Consider the following 18,315-nt stretch of genomic DNA (forward strand, 5'->3'; position numbering starts at 1 on the left):
ATGGGAACACAGCGAGTGGCAGGGCGGCAGAATAGAGACTCAATTCGTAAAAGAAAAGAAGTCAGTAATGATTACAGGTTTCTGCCAAGGGAGACTAGAAAAACAGTGAAGCTACTAAACCAAAAAGGCGCACAGGAGGAAGGACAGGTCTGGAGGGCAGTAGGTACTTTGGATTTGAGGTGTCCTTGGGGGTCCCCCAAGGTGGGTGTGGACGCACCCAGGTGGACAATGGGTTTAGGGCTGCAGCTACACAGGAGACGGAGAATTGGATGTTACCAGTGCTGCTGTTTTGAAATTGGGCATAGAGTACATAGTGGAAGGATTAAACGAGTACTTTAGAGAGGGTCTCAGGATAATCCATGAAGGAGGCTGGGACGACGGAGTCACAGAGGCTTCAGAGGTGACAGCAAGCAACAGTGACAGAAGCCAAGGAAAGAAGGTGTTCAGGAAGAAGTCATCAAAACCAGGGCTGAAAAGCGTCTGTCGGACACAGCCATTAGGAAGATACTAGCAACCTGGGGGCTTAGGGGTTTTGTAGGTGGGTCATGGGAGGAGACAATGCGAAGACAAGAAAACGGCAGATGGGGAGGTGGGCCAAGAATCTTGGTTGTGAAGAAGGAAATGAGATGCAGCAAGAGAGGGATGTAGGGTTAAGGCTTGGTCATTATTTCTTCAAATCTGTCCTCATGGCCACTGATGCACCCTGTGGTCATGCCTCACCTGCTACTTTACCGTTCCTGTTGACTTTCCCATTTCAGGGTCTCTGTTTCTCACCTGTAGAAGTTTAGGAAGCCCTGTCCTGGGCAGGCCTGGTGTCCACTGGGAGGGTCTTGTTTTTGCTCCTCGTAGGTCTTTAATAATTTTACTGTCACTCACTGTCTTTACTTGAAGATTCTGCTCTGAAGTTGCCAGGGCTTAAAGCCAGGTGTCGGTCATGTCTACTGATAACTTTCCTTCCTAAAGCAGTTTGTGTGATTCCTAGGTAAACATCCTCAGCAGGAGCTGATCTGTAGGAGTGTTGTGGCCTGGGTGAAGGTGCATAAATTGCTGCAAAGAGGCTTTACATTTGCCTCTTCCAAGTACCCCAGGCATGTGTCCAGCTAGAAATTACTTTTTGGCTGGGTTACATTACCAAACCAGGCAGTTTCCGTAATTGTTTCTTCTGTATGTTACTGTAATAAGAGCATATTGTAAATGGTAAAGTGATAGGTTTGTGTGTGTGTGTGTGTGTGTGTGTGTGTGTGTGTGTGTGTGTGTGTGTGTGTGTGTGCATACACCTAGATAGAGGTCCTCTAAAGATACAAATGATCACAAATGTTAGCATTACATAGGAGAAATAAAACTTATCACATTCCTTTCATTTGCTCTGGAACCATTTTTAGTTTTATTCTAGAATAACACTGCCCAGTAGAACTTTCTGAGATAATGGAAAGGTTCTCTATCTGCTAAGACTTTTGATACCTGCTAGCAAGACAGTGCTCTTAAGTGTTGAAATGTGACTAGTAAGAATGGAGGACTGAATTGTTTTATTATAATTCAGAGTTTAAAACAATAAAGGACACTGAGCGACGTATTTCTGTTATTGATAATACTGCTATTCCTAGAATTTCTGGAGGGCTTTTGAGATACCTGAATAAACAATGGGCAAATATTTTCCTTAAAAACTGATTAATGAAATGGACTAACAGTTACCAAAGGGAAAGGGACTGGGGAGCATGGGTGGGAAGGAGGGAGAAGGGGAATAAGGGGCATTACGATGAGCACACATATCATAGGGAGGGGCACAGGGAAGGCAGTGTAGCACAGAGGAGACAAGTCGTGACTTTACAGCATCTCACTACGCTGATGGACAGTGACTGTACTGGGGTACGTGGGGGGGACTTGATAATGGGGGGCATTCCAGTAACCACAGTGTTGCTCATGTGATTGTATATTAATGATACAAAAAAAACTGATTAATGAATGTTTGTTTAAGTAGAAGATACAAGTATTCTATAAAACTTGTCAATAAAACAAAAACAAAAAAATTTTCATTAATCCTTTTGGCAAAAATATGTATATGTGTATGTATGCATACACATATACATATATTCTGACCTCATTTTCCATTTTTGTAGATTAATAAATCATGCAAGTAGATGGGACATAGAATTTTGAAGCTTAAATAACAATGTTGAGAGTCATTTTGATTGGTAAGAATAAAGGGAGCAATATTAGTATAAAATATAAAAAGTTTATGAATATTAAAAACACAAAATAGTATTTCCAGGGTATTTTTTTCATTAAAAACTTTAGCCACCAGACTTGAAATATTACTGTGGAATGTATTTTCCTATATGAGTTCTCCGTATTCCAAAAACCTGAGACTGAGAGTCCTGTAAAGATTAGGAGCCAGATAATGAAATTATATGAGAAAAGCAATTTATTGAAAAATTAAAACTCACATAATTGTTACTCTCCTCCATCAAACTTAACCTGACAGTCCATTAGCAAAGTAAACTTTAATTACTCAATTATAATTAGCCCCCTCATGTTTTGATTGCTTTTAAATCTCTTTTATAAGTGAAGGGCACATTTATGAGAACATTAAAATTGTACAGGCTAACAATTCTGGAAGGACTTTTACCCTCCCCCTAAGAGAAGGTGCAGGGACAGTGCTCCAGCCACGCCAGAGGACCAGCGACCGAGGTCTTCTAATGACGTGAGCCTTGTGAAGCCTCTTACAGTGAGTTACTCGGGCTACCGACTTCCCAGCCTCTCGAGAGCTGGGAAAGGAGAGCTGCACCGCGGGGCACCGCCTGCCCGCGCCCACGGGCCTCCTGGGGACGTCAGACACGTCCAGGCTGTAGGCCGACGTGAACCCACAGACACAGTGCCCACCATTTGTGGGCTGATATGTACAGTAAAACAACCACTGTCAAGAGTTGTTTGTGTTGTTTCTACAGTTTGGCAGCTACCAAACCTCGAATGCTTTTATGTTTTATTATGAAAAATTTCAAACATAAAAAAGGTAGAAAGAATAGTCTAACAAATCCCTGTATCCAGCCTCACAGACAGCCTGACTTGCATTGAGACGTGCTCCCATCTCCTCCTTCCTCCTGTCTGGGTTATTTTAAAGCAAATTCCAGATATTACAACTTTGTATCCATACATACCTCGATTTGTATCTCCAAAGAACAAGTGTTCTTAAACACAGCTCCGATACCGTCACACCTAAAAGTCCTTTACGATTCCTTACTACTCGTCGCATTTCGAGTCAGTGTCCAGATAACCTCAGTTGGCTCATAAATGTTCTTCTCTTTTTCAGTTGTTCCTTGAAATCAGGTTCCAAGGAAGAGCCGGCCATGGTCACCGCTTGTTCCCTTAGGCCCCCGTCAGCCCGCGAGGCCCCCTCCCTCTGCTCCCCTCCCTTCCGTGCATTTTATTCCTTGAAGGTACCTCGTTGTTGCCCGGCGTCGGCATTTTGCTGTTGCTCCCGCAGTGTGTTTAGCGTCCTCTGCTGCTGTCTGCATTTCCTGGCTGGTAGCTGTCTGTCTCCCTCAGGAGCACATCTCATGGCGCCGTCTCTGTAGGGACATTGGCAGCCCTTGGTCATTGCTTATAGGTCGTGTGTTTTGATACTGGTTACAAAATCTGTTATTCCTTCTTCAGGTGTTAGTAGACTGTGTTTAAGAGAAAGTTCCCCTGTTGTGTCTTTGGCACCTGGGCTGGGTTTTCTGCTTTTTACCACTCAGCTGACTCATTCCCTGGTGTCCCTTCAGGTCCTGTGTAAACGGCACCCTTGTGTGTGGGACCACCCAGCTGTGGCATGGTGATAGAATCCTCTGGGGAAACAACCACTTTTTTAGGTAACATCTTTGTATTCACTGATATTTTCATATACATTTTTTCTGTTACCTACTTGAGTGTAAAACAAGTTGATTTTCTCTAATGGTGAAAACCCCACAGAATTAACTTGCCTAAGAGGAAACGGCGAGATTGGTTGAAAGACCTTGAAAAAGAAACGGGCTCCCCTGAACATGACCTGGATGCGGCCAGTGAAGCGTCCTCGGAATCAGACTATAACTACGAGTTTGCACAGATGGAGGTTATCATGAAAACGCTGAACAGTAATGGTAAGGCCCTAACTCTGATGGCTCATCTTCTCCTCACTCCATTCAGGGAGGGGTCAGCGCGCGTAAAGTTAAAGTGTCATTTGGAAATTCAGGCCTGTCAAACTGCCAGTTCCTTAAAAGAGCCGTTGGTGAGGGGCTAATGAAAATGTGCCAGAGCCTGGTGTGCTTCCTCCGGTGTGACCGGCAAGTGGGTGGTGCCTGTGTGAGGCCTCTCGCCTAAGCCAGTTGTCGTAGAATCTCCACGGTCCCGGGGTACAGAAAGACTGTGAATGGAATTCCTTTTCCCATTTCCCATTACTGAGTTTGTCTTTTCTGAATCCTTCAGAGCATGGAAGTCCACAGGAGAGTCTGAATCCAGGAATTTCAGATAGAATCTAGTGAGAAATCAAAGTCACGACATTTTATTGTAAACCCAGTTGGAAACTACACCACCAGAGAGGCTTCTTTAATCAGCCCAGGTGATTTTACAGTCTGACAGCAAAAATGAAAGGCCGGCTAGGCCCTTTGCTGGACCTGCACCCCAGCCCATCTCAGAGCTTTAAGGAAGATTCTTCTTAAAACATTTTTTCTACATCCTCTTTCCAGAGGGTTTTCAGTGTTTGTATTAAAATTCTTCCTGTATGTCTAAATGGAAACCCTTTACTTCTCCATGCACATCAGTGTGCGTTCAGTAAAACACACACCAAATTCTTCTCCTTGCTTGCTCTTTCACAGATCTGCCCCTTCCTTTTCCCGTCTCCCAGGCTCCTGGTCTCCAGGCTTGGAGCTGAGCGCCAGAAACAGGCCAGGAAAGTTTCCCCGTCACAGGCATGAGGCGGCATCCTGGGACTAGAGCTGTTCTACAAGGACGTAGTTGAGGTACTTTTAGGAGCCCCTGAGAAAGGTATTTGTCCTTTGGATCCCTAAGGATCCCTGACTGGAGCCACGGGGGACCTGCAGGGACCCCGAGAGCCCTGGCCCGACCGGGAGCATCTGGCTTCCACAGCCCAGCCCTCCCTTGGCGTGGCCTTCCCACTCCTCTCCGGCTGAGCCTGTCTGAGAAGAGTTTGCACGTGGCTAGACAGCTGCCAGATCTCTGGCAAACCACGTTGAGGATTTGTTGCAGGAATAAAGATTTTGACCTTTTAATTTATCTCTATTTATGGATTTTTAGCATCAAGGACTCTTTTTAATTGTAAAGTAAAGAATGAAGAAAAAGCCAGACTGAAAACCCAGTGTAAAGTGTAAACAGGATGAGTGTAGAACAGCAGCAAGAGGACGTCACTGGCGTCAGGGATCGAGATGCGCTGCAGGGGCTTTCCGGCTGCCGCGCGGGGCGGCCATGGCTGGAGAGCACGCCTGGCTCCGCTCCGTTACCTGCTCATCAAGTCGGGAGAGATCTTGAAAGACGTCCCAAAGTGACGCTCTGACATCAGAATCACAGCAACGCGCCTGAGCAGCGAGTCCCTGCACGTGATTTGTGGATACGGGGTGTGTCAACACGGCATAGGCTGCAGACTCCAGGCGGGGGGACCCCCGTTGAGAGCCTGTTTCTTTAGGAGACGTTTCAGGATCCTACATCCTGTTCTCCAGCTCTGCAGAGAGTTCGGGTGGCATCAGTTCAGTCAGGGGCCATCCCACATCACAGATTGCTAATTTTATCCAGTCGCTACCTTATGCTACCAGTATTAGTAGCCCCTGAATAACCGGAGCATTGGGTACTCGTTAACCCTTCCAGTGCTCCTCGCCGAAGCAGGCAGTCATCAGCGGCCTGGCTCGCGGTGTTGGCGTGAGTCAGTCTTCTGTGTTCCAGATGAGGCCTGGCTCTCCAGCGTTCATTTGGCCGGTTGGAAAGTCACGTTTCCCCTCCTCACGCCTTGCCCACCCCTGCCGGCGAGCGGGGCTCCCCTGTGGGGCACACAGACGCGCTCCGCCTCGAGGCTGGCGTGCCGGCGGCCCGGGGGTCTTCGTGCGCCGCTCGCCTCTACTGCTCCGTGGCTTCCCGATAACCAGCCTGTCTGCCGGTGGTCGTCCCCTTGGTGGTCCCACCTGAAGATGCTCCTCCCTCTCACGCGGCTTCAGACGGAGCTCCCGCACAGACGCCGGGGTAAAGGTGGCAACGCGTCAGCACGGGGGCGCCCGGCGGGTCTCCGGCAGCGTGGCTGCTTGGTGCTTGCGCCCGTGCTGCAGCGAGACCCACCAACGGGGCCGGAAGAGGTGGCGATTTTCCGCCTGCCAGGTGCTCCCGGTCCTGCCCGAGGAGACGTTTCCGTCCCACTCGCGACCCCTGCCTCCTCGCGTCCTGACCCCAGCACCGTCCCGGTGGGTGGAGCCCGGGTGCTCTTCTCTGCGTCCAGCAGCGCCGGGTGTTTCTGCGGCAGTGGCTGAACGGCTGTCGGCAGCACAGCGGTCCGGCCGCAGTGCTTCCAGGAGTATATTCACCTGCGTCAGCCCGGGCGCAGACCAGCCCGGCGTCTCCACAGCTCTAGAGTAATAATTACCTAAGGCCCAGTTCATTTGGGTTAAGAGTAAAAGCAAACCTGGTATCGGCGGACAAAAATGTGTCGTGAGAGCTCAACACAGGACTCGGACCGTCCCAGGTTTTCGCCAAGTCAGTGGCGCCGCGCAGTGAGGTGCAGTTAAGGGGCAGGTGAAAGGTCGGAGAGCCTCGTTCACCTGAAATCAAAAGGTTCTTTTTTCCCCAGAGCATCTCCTTCCCTTCAGGTAGTGCCTTGGGCCTCTTACTCTCTTTATCACATAAATGCCCTCCGCTCTGTCTACCTCACCTGCTCTTTTCCATTATCAGGACAGGTAAATAAGTGTGTGCTCACGTCATAGTTACATAAAGAATAAACTAATGAAGAATAGGAAGTGCTCTGTGCAGAGTGAATGTGGTCCTTTCTCTCCTGAGACACCGGCCTCAGTGGTTTCTGGGCCTTAGACGCCAGGCTCCCTGCCCTCTGAAGCAGTTCATTCAGGAGAAAGAGCGTGGTGGTGGTGGGGAATAAAACTGTGGACAACTCTTGATAGTTGATTGGTGGTTTGGCCAAATAATCTTTGGCTTCTGTCCTAGGCCATATCAGTCTGATTAAACCGCTAATTAGGATGATATATTTAAAATATAGTGATAAGGACTTGAAACTGGATAATTGACTTGAAAATGTTATCAAATATGTCTAAGAGAAAGGTGTTCCCAGACTTGTGCTGGAATCAGAGATGAAAAAGGAAAGAAGAAAGGAAGAAGCCTCAGACCTGAGGCACTACCAGGGCCGTGGATAGCGTGGCCAGACCGCAGTCCCGGCAGGGCTGAGGGGAGGGGCCTCTGGGTGGCTCTCTCTCCGTGTTTGTGCGGCGACTCGTGGCCACTGATAAAGCGAGGTGAGCAGTGGGCATGTTGGAGCACAGCAGCTGCTAAAGGAGTTGGAAACAGCCTCGGTCACAGTGCCCGTGCGTCGCAGTCTCCGCCTGGGGCCGAATCCCCTCTTGCCCTCCCGTTTGGGACCGTGTGTGCTTCTGCACACCACTGATTTGAGAAGTAGAAGTAAGGATTAAATGTCGTACTCATTGTCTTTTAGCAAAAACCCTAGAATATGATTTTATAAAATGGTGTGTCTGGGAAGATTCATAAACACTAAGTTAGGGCCCTTGGAAATAAGGTTCTGTGTAAATATAAATGGATGGCAAAGACCCTGTCCTTTGTTTTTAAACCTGAAGCCTAAATAGAGAAAAAATATACAGATCTTAAACTTACAATAGGGTTACGTCCCAGTAAACCCATCATAAGTTCAAACTATCGTGAAGTTGAAAGTGAATTGAGTCCACCTGCCCTACCAAACAGCCCAGCTGAGCCCGGCCCTCCTCCGCCTGCGCAGCCCACTGACGCCGGCCTACAGCTGGTCAGGACCAGCTGACATGGAGCCTGTTCTATAGGAAGTGTGGAAGGGCTCATTTAATGTTTGGAACGCTTTACTGAAAGTGGAAGAATGGCCGTGTGGTTTCAGGGTGGCTGCAAGTGTATCGGTTGTTCCCCCTGTGACGTGAGAGAGAGAGGACCGTACCACCCAGCGCCAGCCCAGGCGAGATCAAACTCAAAACCCAAAATACGGTTTCCACTGAATGTGTATGGCTTTCTCTCCATCGTAAAGCCAAAAACTGCATGTTGAACAATCATAAGTCAGGACCATTTGTATACTCTTTGAAAATGTGTTTTAAAAAAATAGAGAGTTTTTCTAGCCCTTACATTTAAAATTTCTTCAGCCTCCCTCAAAATCCCCCATATTATTCATGTTTTTTCAGATGTTACAGGACTGTGTCAGAAGTTCCAGTGCGTGGGAGAACATAGATTTTTACTCTCTGAAAATGGTCTTACCCACCCGTAGTCTGCATCTGTGTAAGAGATTTGCTTTAGGAGTCCCTTTTCCATCAGCCTTTCAAGTATAGATTCCCTAAAACATATTTGGAACTCTATGAAGAAAGCTATTCTGTTCTGAAAAAATGCTGAATTTTATAGCAGTAAGGAACAGTATTTTTTAAAATCTATTTTTTTAAATCTACAGAGTGTTGATCCTGAAAAAAACATTGGCATTAAGAATACTACATCAACGGATTGCTAACTCTATGTCCTACCCTGACATGAGCTCAAAACCTGGCTCTCTTGCTGATTAGCTACATTGTCTTAGGCCAGCTAGTTAAGCTCTCTGTGCACCCGTTTTCTTGCCCCTAGAGTGGGAATGTTACCCTCCCTTAGGCTGCAGGGCTTCCGCGAGGTGACGCGTGCAGAGGGTCTCACGCCTCCACCTGAGATGTGCCTGGTTGCCACCCAGGTATTATTGCCTGTGTGGTTGTCATTTTCATGGACACAACTCACCTGCACTGTGTGTATCAAGTGATGTTTAAAATTGCTTCCTACTTCTTGTTCTACGTTACTCAACTTTATTTTTAAAGTTAACTTGCTGTCTTTTTCTCTTACTGCTCATACAGAAAATCATGCAATTTCCACGTGTATTTCACAAATTGATAGGGTCAATTCTGGAAAAGCCGGTCAATAGCCATCATCAGGTGATAAAAAATTCTTATTGTCCTCTCCATTTCCCAGTCTTACCCTGGAAATTAAACTGAGAGTCAATATGTAGGAATACAATACAAAACACTGAAAACAGGCAAATGTGTGAACCTCAGACTAATCAAGAATCTGAACGCACCTCCTCCAGGTCCCATATACTCCAGGGACTATTTACTGCGATGGGGATCTTCTTGTCTCCATCCGATAATCTTAACACACTGTTTCCTTGCAGGGCTCACTTCAGATGTTGGTGACTTTCTCCCTTACACCCGTGCTCAGTGCCTTAGTCTTTACTCACCGCATGCAGGTTGTTGGTCATCACCAAGCTAATATTCTGCCACAGCCAATCAGCTCTTTAGGACTGAGTCTTACTGGCACCACAACCCACACAATGTAATAGCCCCTTTGAGCAAGATTCATTCATATTTCTATGCCTGCCCACCCCCACGGATGTGGGTAATCTCCAGATCTGCAAAAGCAAGAAATCAGAAATAACCTTTTATTTCTGCAAGTGAATTTACCCTCCTGGATATTTGCACCCAAGAAATTGCCAGACCATAAATTCAGTGAATATTTTCAGACATGCACTGTCGGTTCAGGAGTAGTAAGACGTGTGGTCCAAGTCAGGATTATAAACCGTCTGCTATATACTAAACTGATGCTGGATGGGCAGAGAATTTGACTACCATAAAAATCAAGTCTTGTGCGGCTTTGTCTCTGAAGTCGTTGTAGACTTCATCAGGTTTGTCTTCTGAGGGGACAGGACCTCATCCCCTTTTCCTCTACCATCTGCTCAAAGCCAGTGAGTGATCTGTCTACATAGCAGGAGCTCATCAAATTGGGGAGCGTAACAAATAGGGCATTCATCCCAATGGCAACGAAAAGGAAACTGAGAGGAGTTCATCTGATGGGGCCCTGGGCGCCCCTGAGCACGTGGGCAGGCTAGGTTCTGGGGAGGTCTTTCTGGGAGAACGCTGACTGAAGACGCCTGCCCTTGTCCCCTGGCCTACCAGACCCAGTTCAGAACGTGGTTCAGGTCCTGGAGAAGCAGTACCTGGAGGAAAAGCGGAGCGCCCTGGAGGAGCAGCGGCTCATGTACGAGCGGGAGCTGGAGCGGCTTCGGCAGCAGCTGTCCCCCGAGAGGCAGCCCCGGAGCGGCGGCCCCGACCGCCTGGCCTGCAGCAGCCAGACCGCCCAGCAGAAGGTGACCCAGTGGGCGGAGGAGAGGTAAGAGCCCAGCTGAGCAGCCCCGGTGCCGTGCCTTGGGGCGGGGCGGTGGGGCCGCGACCCAGCAAGAAGGAAGCCTTAGTCCCGTCCCTGGAGTGTCAGCAGTTGCCTTTCCTCCCAGGGGCGCTGCCCACCCCAGGTGTGTCTGCTGCACTGCTGTTAAAGACTTGCCCTCCCCCCTTACCTTCAGTAAAAATAATACCGAGTTAGACTGTCACTATAGGTATTAAAATAGAGAAAGCTTGAATAACTCTTTGGCATAAGAGCATTTCTCGTTTTTTATTTCTTTTACTTTGGAGTCTATTTAAATGCAACTTCAGTGTTGAGAAATATAAATGTGAATTTTTAAAATTATGACTTTAAAATATATCAAAACTAAAAATATATATATATATATATATCAAAACTGAGGCAGTGGTGGAGGAAATGGTAGTAACAGCATCAGTAACAGCAGGGACGTTGTTGCTCGGTCATTACTGCTGAGCTCTGTTGTGTCCGCACCCCGTCTAGGGGTGGTGCTGCTTTGATTTACCCCTCCCAGCAGCGCTGTGCCCCAGGGCCCTGACCTGGGCCTGGTAGGTGGGGCAATCGGTGTACACGGCCTCCCTCACCCAGCTCGGAAATGAAATGGCCAAGGTTTGAACCCAGGTCTGTCTATAGTCCCGTTAACAACTCCTGTGTTAATTAATAATTATTTTAAAAGTCGTACGTGACATTTACAGAACATTATCATGTGCCAGGCATCAAGTGTTTTACGTGCATTCGTCTAGTCTTCACTACCGCCACCCTACTCGCCATTTCCACCCCCAGCTCGCGTGTGAGGGAACTGAGGCCGAGCGCTTCGGGGACTTACACAAAGCGGCTCAGCTGGTGGGTCGGGGCAGTGGGGTCAGAGCCGCGGCAGTCCGGCCCGGGGTCCCCGTCCTGGCTCCGTCAGCCCACTGCCCTCTCGCTGGCGCGGGGACTTGCTTGCTGGGAATCTACCCTGGGGAGGAGAGGAGGTCCGGGGGAAGGCCGGGGCTGGCAGGGCTGTCCTGTCCCGACTGCCAGCGTATGAGGAGGACGAGCCAGGGGTGATAAAAAACGCAGAGTTCGGAGCTATTTCAGGAGTCGACAATGTGTTTTTCTGGCTATTGTGGAAAAGGGAGAAGACTGAGTTGGCTGAAAAAAAAAATGTTAATGTGGTTTAGAAGAATCGGGAAGGTGGTCTCGGGTGGGACACGTTTCAGGTCGTCCTTGTAGAAACACCTTCGTGGTGCGTGTCCTGGGTCATTTCCAAGGTGACAGGAGAGGAGGTGGGTGCGCCAGGGCCATCGTTTCCCTGCAAAGTTAAGGGCAGAGTTGTGTAAAGGGAAGAAAAGAGAAGCCCTATAAGTCTTATCTCCTAGGCTGGGGTGCCCTTGAGCCCCGATCCCAGTGTGGGATGCAGAAGCACTTTCTCCTGACCCGGGGTGCGCTTACAGCTTCATAGGAGAGACAGACACTGGGCAGATACACGAATAAGTGAAAGATTATAACTAGGACAAGCGCTGCAGAGGCAGAAGATGTGGGGCTGGGGGAAAGCGGGTTCTGATGCAGTCAGGGCAGTAGAGCAGCTTTCATCAGAAAGTCGTGTTCATGGAGTTGGAGAAAGAAGCAGACAGCCCTCCCCTGTGCCTTTTGCAAACAGAGGAAATGATGTTAAACGTTCCCTCCTTACCACTCCAGAGCTTTTCACCTTCCGAGTGGCCAGAGGCACACAAAAGTTGTCATTTCCTTCTCCTAAAGGATTCTTCATTGGAGGTTTTTGCACCACCGTTCAAAATCTAGTAGTTTTCAAATGGTGTATAACTTAAAACACGGTTTTTCTTTATGTCGCTCCTCACATCTGTCATCTGTGGTTCCCAGCAGACAGCCCAGAGAACCCTGGTGGCGAGGGAAGGAAAAGAGGTGACTTGGCAAAAACAGGCTGAGCACTATTGCCTGAAAGGGGCTTCCTGCCACTTTCTAATACTATGACTCACTTAGGCAGAGGGTTGCCGTTTTGTTACAGATTTCCTCATTTCCTTTTCTACATCCCAGGGACGAACTCTTCCGGCAAAGCCTGGCAAAACTGCGTGAGCAGCTGGTCAAGGCGAATACCTTGGTGCGGGAGGCAAACCTCTTAGCCGAGGAGATGATCAAGCTCACCGACTACCAGGTGACTCTTCAGATCCCTGCTGCAAACCTCAGCGCCAATAGGAAGGTAAGGGGCTGAGACACACGCAGTACGCATGTGAGGCTCATGTCAGCCCAACCTCCGGGAGACCCTCCATCAGGACGGCCTGACAGCCACAGCCTTGACTCAAGACTTCCTTGGTAGACCCCAGAGTGTCAGTGCCCTTAGCTGTGTTATGATCGGAATATGAGAAATTTGGTGGCCAAAGGACTTGCTAATTTAAATGTTTTCTTTTAAACAGTAAATCTAGAAATACATACATACATATATATATATATATATATGAAATTCCTCCTGCTTTTCTCTCACTCCTTTAAATGCCCCCTTCTGAAATGGGGAGATGCGTGTGTTTTGTTACAGCAACACCCTTGTAAGAGTGAGCCCTGCAAGACAGGAAGACTCGTAGGATGCCTGTCTTATGTAAGCAGAAGGACTGTGCAGCCATTTGGAAGTCTCCCATCATTTCAACTTGATGAATTTTTCCTTTAATGAGAAACTTTGAAAAAGAATAATTTTTCATCCATTCATTTCATTCATTCATTCCTCCAGCAAGCAAGCTAATAATGTGTCAGGGGCTGCTCATCAGTCTTCTGTGTTTTAGTCTTTCAACCAAGTAGTTCTCCTTTGAGAAAGTTATTCAGTCCATTCTCATAGAAGCAAACATAAATATTTTTATGTTTTCTGTACAAGAATGCTTATCATAGTACCCTTTAAAACAGCAAAAATTTGAAACAGCCATGCTGTTGAAGAATAGAATAGTCAAATAAGTAGTAATCCATATAAACAGATTTGTATATTGCATTGCATATCATGTTTATGAAGAATATTCAACAACACAAAAAGTGATCATAGTATTAAAAAACTGGGGAGATGTTTGAGATAAGACATTTATATATTTTGGTCCTGATTATGATAAAAATTAAAAGTGTGTGTAAACACAGAAGATTGAAAATGAACCAGAATATTCCCTTAGGTGGTAGAATTTCATATTTTGTATACACTATGTGTTTTTGTCAAACTTGCTACTTTACGATAAGATATGTTGCTTTAACAGTCCAAAACGTAATGGAAGTTTATTTTTTGTGCGCATTTTCCTTCATTCTGCAGAGAGGAGCCATAGTGAGTGAGCCGGCCATTCAAGTCCGGAGGAAAGGGAGAAGCACCCAGGTTTGGTCCATTGAGAAGCTGGAGAACAAATTGATTGACATGAGAGACCTTTATCAAGAATGGAAGGAGAACGTTCCAGAGGTAAAAGGGACAAAATGTAAAGGCCATCTGGTCACGCTTAGGGGCACACCACGAAAGTGATTCAGCCATCAGAACACACGCGTGCCCTTGGCCATTTGCACACTCATGTTAGAAAAGCAAAGGAAAAGTGATCTGGAAGGAGGGCCGTGTTGTATCAGTCATGAAACATGTAATCCCCGTGCAGGTAGAAATTAAAGGGATAGAACACATGGAATGTTCTTAGTGGCTTTTTTTTAAAACCACATTTCAAATGAAATGAAGTAAACAGTAAATTTTTGTTGTTTTGTCAGTTGTGAAATATCAGCCTGGAGGGAGCCAGCATGGATTTTGTGTTCATTAGATGCGCTCCTGCTTCCCTGACATGAGGGAGGCTGGGTAGAGTGCTAGGAATGATTTTAGGCTGCATAATCCATTTTTTAGACATAGTAGCAGAAAAGAAGGCTCAGCAAAGGAAATGAGGCAAAGCACGGGGAGTGGACTGACAAGGTCTGCAGGTGGGCTGTGATGGGGACAGCGAGGCGGCAGCCAAGGGAGGCTGTCCACGTGGCATCAGTCAGTTCCCAGCCTGCACACCCCTCCCGTGTGCTAGTGACATGGTTCTAATTTTACTTCTCTTTAATTTATTTGGATAAATGCTTCCTTTTTAAAAAGCTTTAAATTACATTATTTAAGTTGATGCTTTGTTTCTGACTTGCCTCCCACCTGCCTCTCGTACCGCTCAGGCCAGGCGACTGTTTGGGAAACGAGGTGACCCTTTCTATGAAGCCCAGGAGAACCACAACCTGATCGGCGTGGCTAATGTGTTCTTGGAGTGTCTCTTCTGCGATGTGAAACTCCAGTATGCAGTTCCCATCATCAGCCAGCAGGGGGAGGTAAGGAAGCCAGCCTGGGACAAAGGGACACTGGTTCCTTATGTTTTCGTTTTTATTTTTTTCTAATTCGACTTAAGTTAATGTCCTTGAGGTAGATAAAAAGACTAAGGTGAATGAATAGTCGGGATCACAGTCCTTTTTTTCTATTAAATCTCTATTCAAATCTCAAAATTAAATCATGGTTTTAGATTACTGTAACTTATTTGTGGCTCACATAAATTTTTTCTTTGTTTCAAGCAAAATTAGAAATCGTTTGGAAACCATAGTCAGCTCTGTGCCCCACTATTCACTTCGTTTTAATACATTACCTTTGTAATATACTAGTTCCTTCCTTGCCCCAAGTGGTCTTTACAAAATAACTGGGAGGATTATTTTGAAGTCCATAGTATTCAAAGAAAACAAGCTTAACCATCCCATTGTTGCACCCCTTTTAAAGAAACTCTCATCTTTCAGTTATTTAGCTATTAGCCTCATGGAGGCCTCAGACACTTCAGAATATGTTCGAGTCCGAACTTTTTTGTGGTGTCCATCAATGATGTTTCTATTTTAAGTTTAGTGATACCCCTGTATCCTGGCTTGTCCTTCAACAACATGGAAACTTGAAATGCTGAGTTAGTTTTTGTGATTCTTAGAGGAGGCTGAGAACAGGATGCCATTCTGCACAAAGGACACTCAAAAAGTAGACCCTAGGTCTTAGCTGTGGTGTGTAAGTGCACAGCTCACATTGCACATGTGGTCCCCCGTCACCCCGTCGCCGGCCCCCGGGCCCCGGGAACACCCTGCCCTGGAAGCCCAGCGGGCTCGTGCTGCTGATTCCCATGTTAACAAAGGGCGCGCTTCCTGGGGCAAAGGCACCTAGCAGCCGAGTCCCTAGCCAGGGGCCCTTAAGCTGGGGTCTCTGGTGGGCTTTGAGTGTTCCACCAGTCCCCCTGAAATTATGTTTAAAATGTATTAGATCTCAAAAAACACTGAAAGCCGAAGAACCACAATCTTCTTATTTCCCTTATTCCCTCTTGACCCTCTTTGCAACTTTTCCTCCATACTTGTCTCACTTGTCAAGTGCCATCATCCGATTTCTCTCAGGTGCTTGGAGCCAGCGCCACTTGCTGCGTGGAAGTTGGGTCTAAGCTCCCTGTGAGGTGAGCCTCGCTCTTGACGAGGCAGCAGTGCGGCCGGAGCTCGGGTCGCCTTCCAGCTGCAGTCACTGCAGCCTTAGACTGTGATCTGCCATGTCTGGCTGCTCAGAACACTCTGAGAATACAAATTTTAGGGTCATTCCTGTCCTTCAGTTCTGAGCACCCAGCTATAAGAGACACTGGTAGGCTGGTTCCTGTCCATAGAATCACCAGGATATTGAGGGAATTTTAAGGCTTTTTTTGGGAAAACGCAGTTTTAAGGGATTGCTTTCCTTATAACTTTGTGCTCTGTGTTGGTGTTCATTCTGGAAGAGGCCTGCCTCCCACCGAGCCCTTCTCCACCCCGCTCCCAGCCCCATGTGAATTCCGTACCCATTCTCTGCTCCCAAGAGAGCAGAAGCTGCCCGGGCCCAGAGGCCAGGTCTGGGGTGCACTGCCCTAGACGCCGTGCGTAGGGCAGTTCCTGGCACACAGGCATTTCTGAGTAGATATTTGTCAAGTGGGTCAGTTCATCCTGTAGTGAGCTGCACACCTCTGTCAGAGCAGCCAGTCAACACCGTTGCTGTTGGACTTTATTTCTGTCTTTGCCCACTTCACTGTGGGTGCTGGTGGCAGAACCAGAACCAGTGCTCCCGTGAGGCCAGGTATTTGATGGGGTGAGTCGGTGAATAAACATATGAACGTGGGAAAAAGATGCCTCCAGGGTAGAATATGATAGCTGCCTTTACGCTGGTCACGGGCTGACCTGTAGAATGAAGGTGACTCCAGAAGGCAGGTTGCAGGGAGGGGAGTTTGGCTCTAAGTAGGGCAGGATGATTATGGCGGCAGGCGGCGGAGGGGCCTGGCTCTCGCGGTGGTGAGCTCCCTGTCCCCGGAGGCGACCCAGCGGGAGCCACAGAGCCATTGTGGGGCGATTCGGTCTCACGCCAGTTTTGTCCGCAGGGAGCCTTTTAACTCCAGTGCCCTCTTGCTCCCTGACTCAGGTGGCCGGCCGTCTCCACATGGAGGTGATGCGCGTCACAGGAGCCGTCCCAGAGCGCGGGGTGGAGGACGACTCCTCCGAGAACTCCAGTGAGAGCGGGAGCCTGGAAGTCGTGGACGGCGGCGGGGAGGTCACCCACCGAGTCAGAAGACTGACGTGCCGGGTGAGAGGACAAGTGACGGGAGGCTCAGATACGTGGTCTCTTTAATTCAAAGCAATCTTACAGAAATTCTTAGGAGATTTTCATAGGGCATCGTAAAGCTTAAACTTCCTGACAGTGAGTAGAGCTGTGGACAGCACTTTTTCCAGAAGTGGGGCCCCCTTGCTGATGACCGTGGCATGACACTTCAAGTCTCCGTGCATTTGGCATCAGGTAGTGAGCACTATCAGTGACTCCTGCTTTCGGCACCAGAAACTCAGTCACGGGAAGAATTTTAGAGGGGTGCCCATTCACTGCCTAGTTTATATGCTATAGTTGAAGAACTGTGGTACGGATTTCATTATAGATGAACTGTTAATGAAATGGTATCAAATATTTTCAGATGACAAATGGATAACTGGTTGGTTTCATCACTTCCTCTTAAATTGGAGATACAGTTAAAATAAGAAATGATGCATAGTTGAATGTTTTTTTTAATGAAGGTTTTATGTGTACTTTTTGAAATCTTTTCAGGTAAAAATTAAAGAGGCAACCGGGCTGCCCTTAAACCTCTCAAATTTCGTCTTCTGTCAATACACATTCTGGGACCAGTGTGAATCCACAGTGGCGGCCCCCGTCGTGGACCCAGAGGTGCCTTCCCCACAGTCCAAGGATGCCCAGTACACCGTGACTTTCTCTCACTGTAAGGTACGGGCGCCCTTACAAAATGAGCTGCCTGGGAGGCTGTGGACCTGGGTGCAGCTCGTAGCTCTACTTGTAACTCAGACATTATCACCCTAAGAATGTATTATAAACATAACTTGCTTATTGGGCTTTTTAACCCCCAAATGTACTTCAATACAAATTCAAAAAATCTGAAAGTACTTAAAATAAAATCTGAAAGACCTCTACCCAAAATCTTATTCCCCAGAGATGTAACGACCAATGACATTTTGCTGTGTATTTTGAATAAACTGTTTTCTATGAGCTACAACTGTTATATATGCGGGCTAAAAGTGTTCACATGTAGAAACGGGTTTGCACAGACACTCTTAGTGTCATGCATGCATAGCTTCTTTAAAAAGCTTTCTATAAAATTATGGTTGCTATTTCCATATTGCAGCATTGCACCTGCATTTTAATATATACAAACATCTTAACATATATGTTGCTGTAGATATTTTTCATTCTTGTGGATACAGTATAGCATTCTAAGCCTAGCCCTCCACTCACCTGAGCTCCCACCAAGATGCTGACGGGAGGACAGTGCTGGCGTGGTCCCCTGCCTGCCACTCCGTTCTGGGTGATGTGCCTGCTTCTCAGTCCGTTCAGCAGGCATTTCCTAACACTCACCTGTT

At 47.3% G+C, this 18,315-nt stretch overlaps 1 protein-coding gene across 6 annotated transcripts in view; it reads left to right on the plus strand.

The window, feature by feature from the left end:
• Positions 1–18,315, plus strand: part of KIF13A (kinesin family member 13A) — a 181,798-nt gene that overhangs the window by 134,353 nt on the left and 29,130 nt on the right. For all 6 annotated transcript variants that reach the window (XR_005030137.2, XM_057493810.1, XM_057493812.1 and 3 more), the window contains exons 15-22: positions 3,762–3,848; positions 3,949–4,115; positions 10,170–10,383; positions 12,445–12,607; positions 13,688–13,828; positions 14,551–14,700; positions 16,820–16,981; positions 17,492–17,665. Coding sequence is in view for 5 of the 6 variants with exons in the window: in XM_057493810.1 (XP_057349793.1) it covers positions 3,762–3,848; positions 3,949–4,115; positions 10,170–10,383; positions 12,445–12,607; positions 13,688–13,828; positions 14,551–14,700; positions 16,820–16,981; positions 17,492–17,665 (1,258 nt within the window). In the remaining variant the exon portion in view is untranslated. The remainder of the gene's footprint in view (positions 1–3,761; positions 3,849–3,948; positions 4,116–10,169; positions 10,384–12,444; positions 12,608–13,687; positions 13,829–14,550; positions 14,701–16,819; positions 16,982–17,491; positions 17,666–18,315) is intronic.

This window comes from Manis pentadactyla, chromosome 16 (assembly GCF_030020395.1).
Source record: "Manis pentadactyla isolate mManPen7 chromosome 16, mManPen7.hap1, whole genome shotgun sequence".
In the NCBI taxonomy this organism is placed as follows: domain Eukaryota; kingdom Metazoa; phylum Chordata; class Mammalia; order Pholidota; family Manidae; genus Manis; species Manis pentadactyla.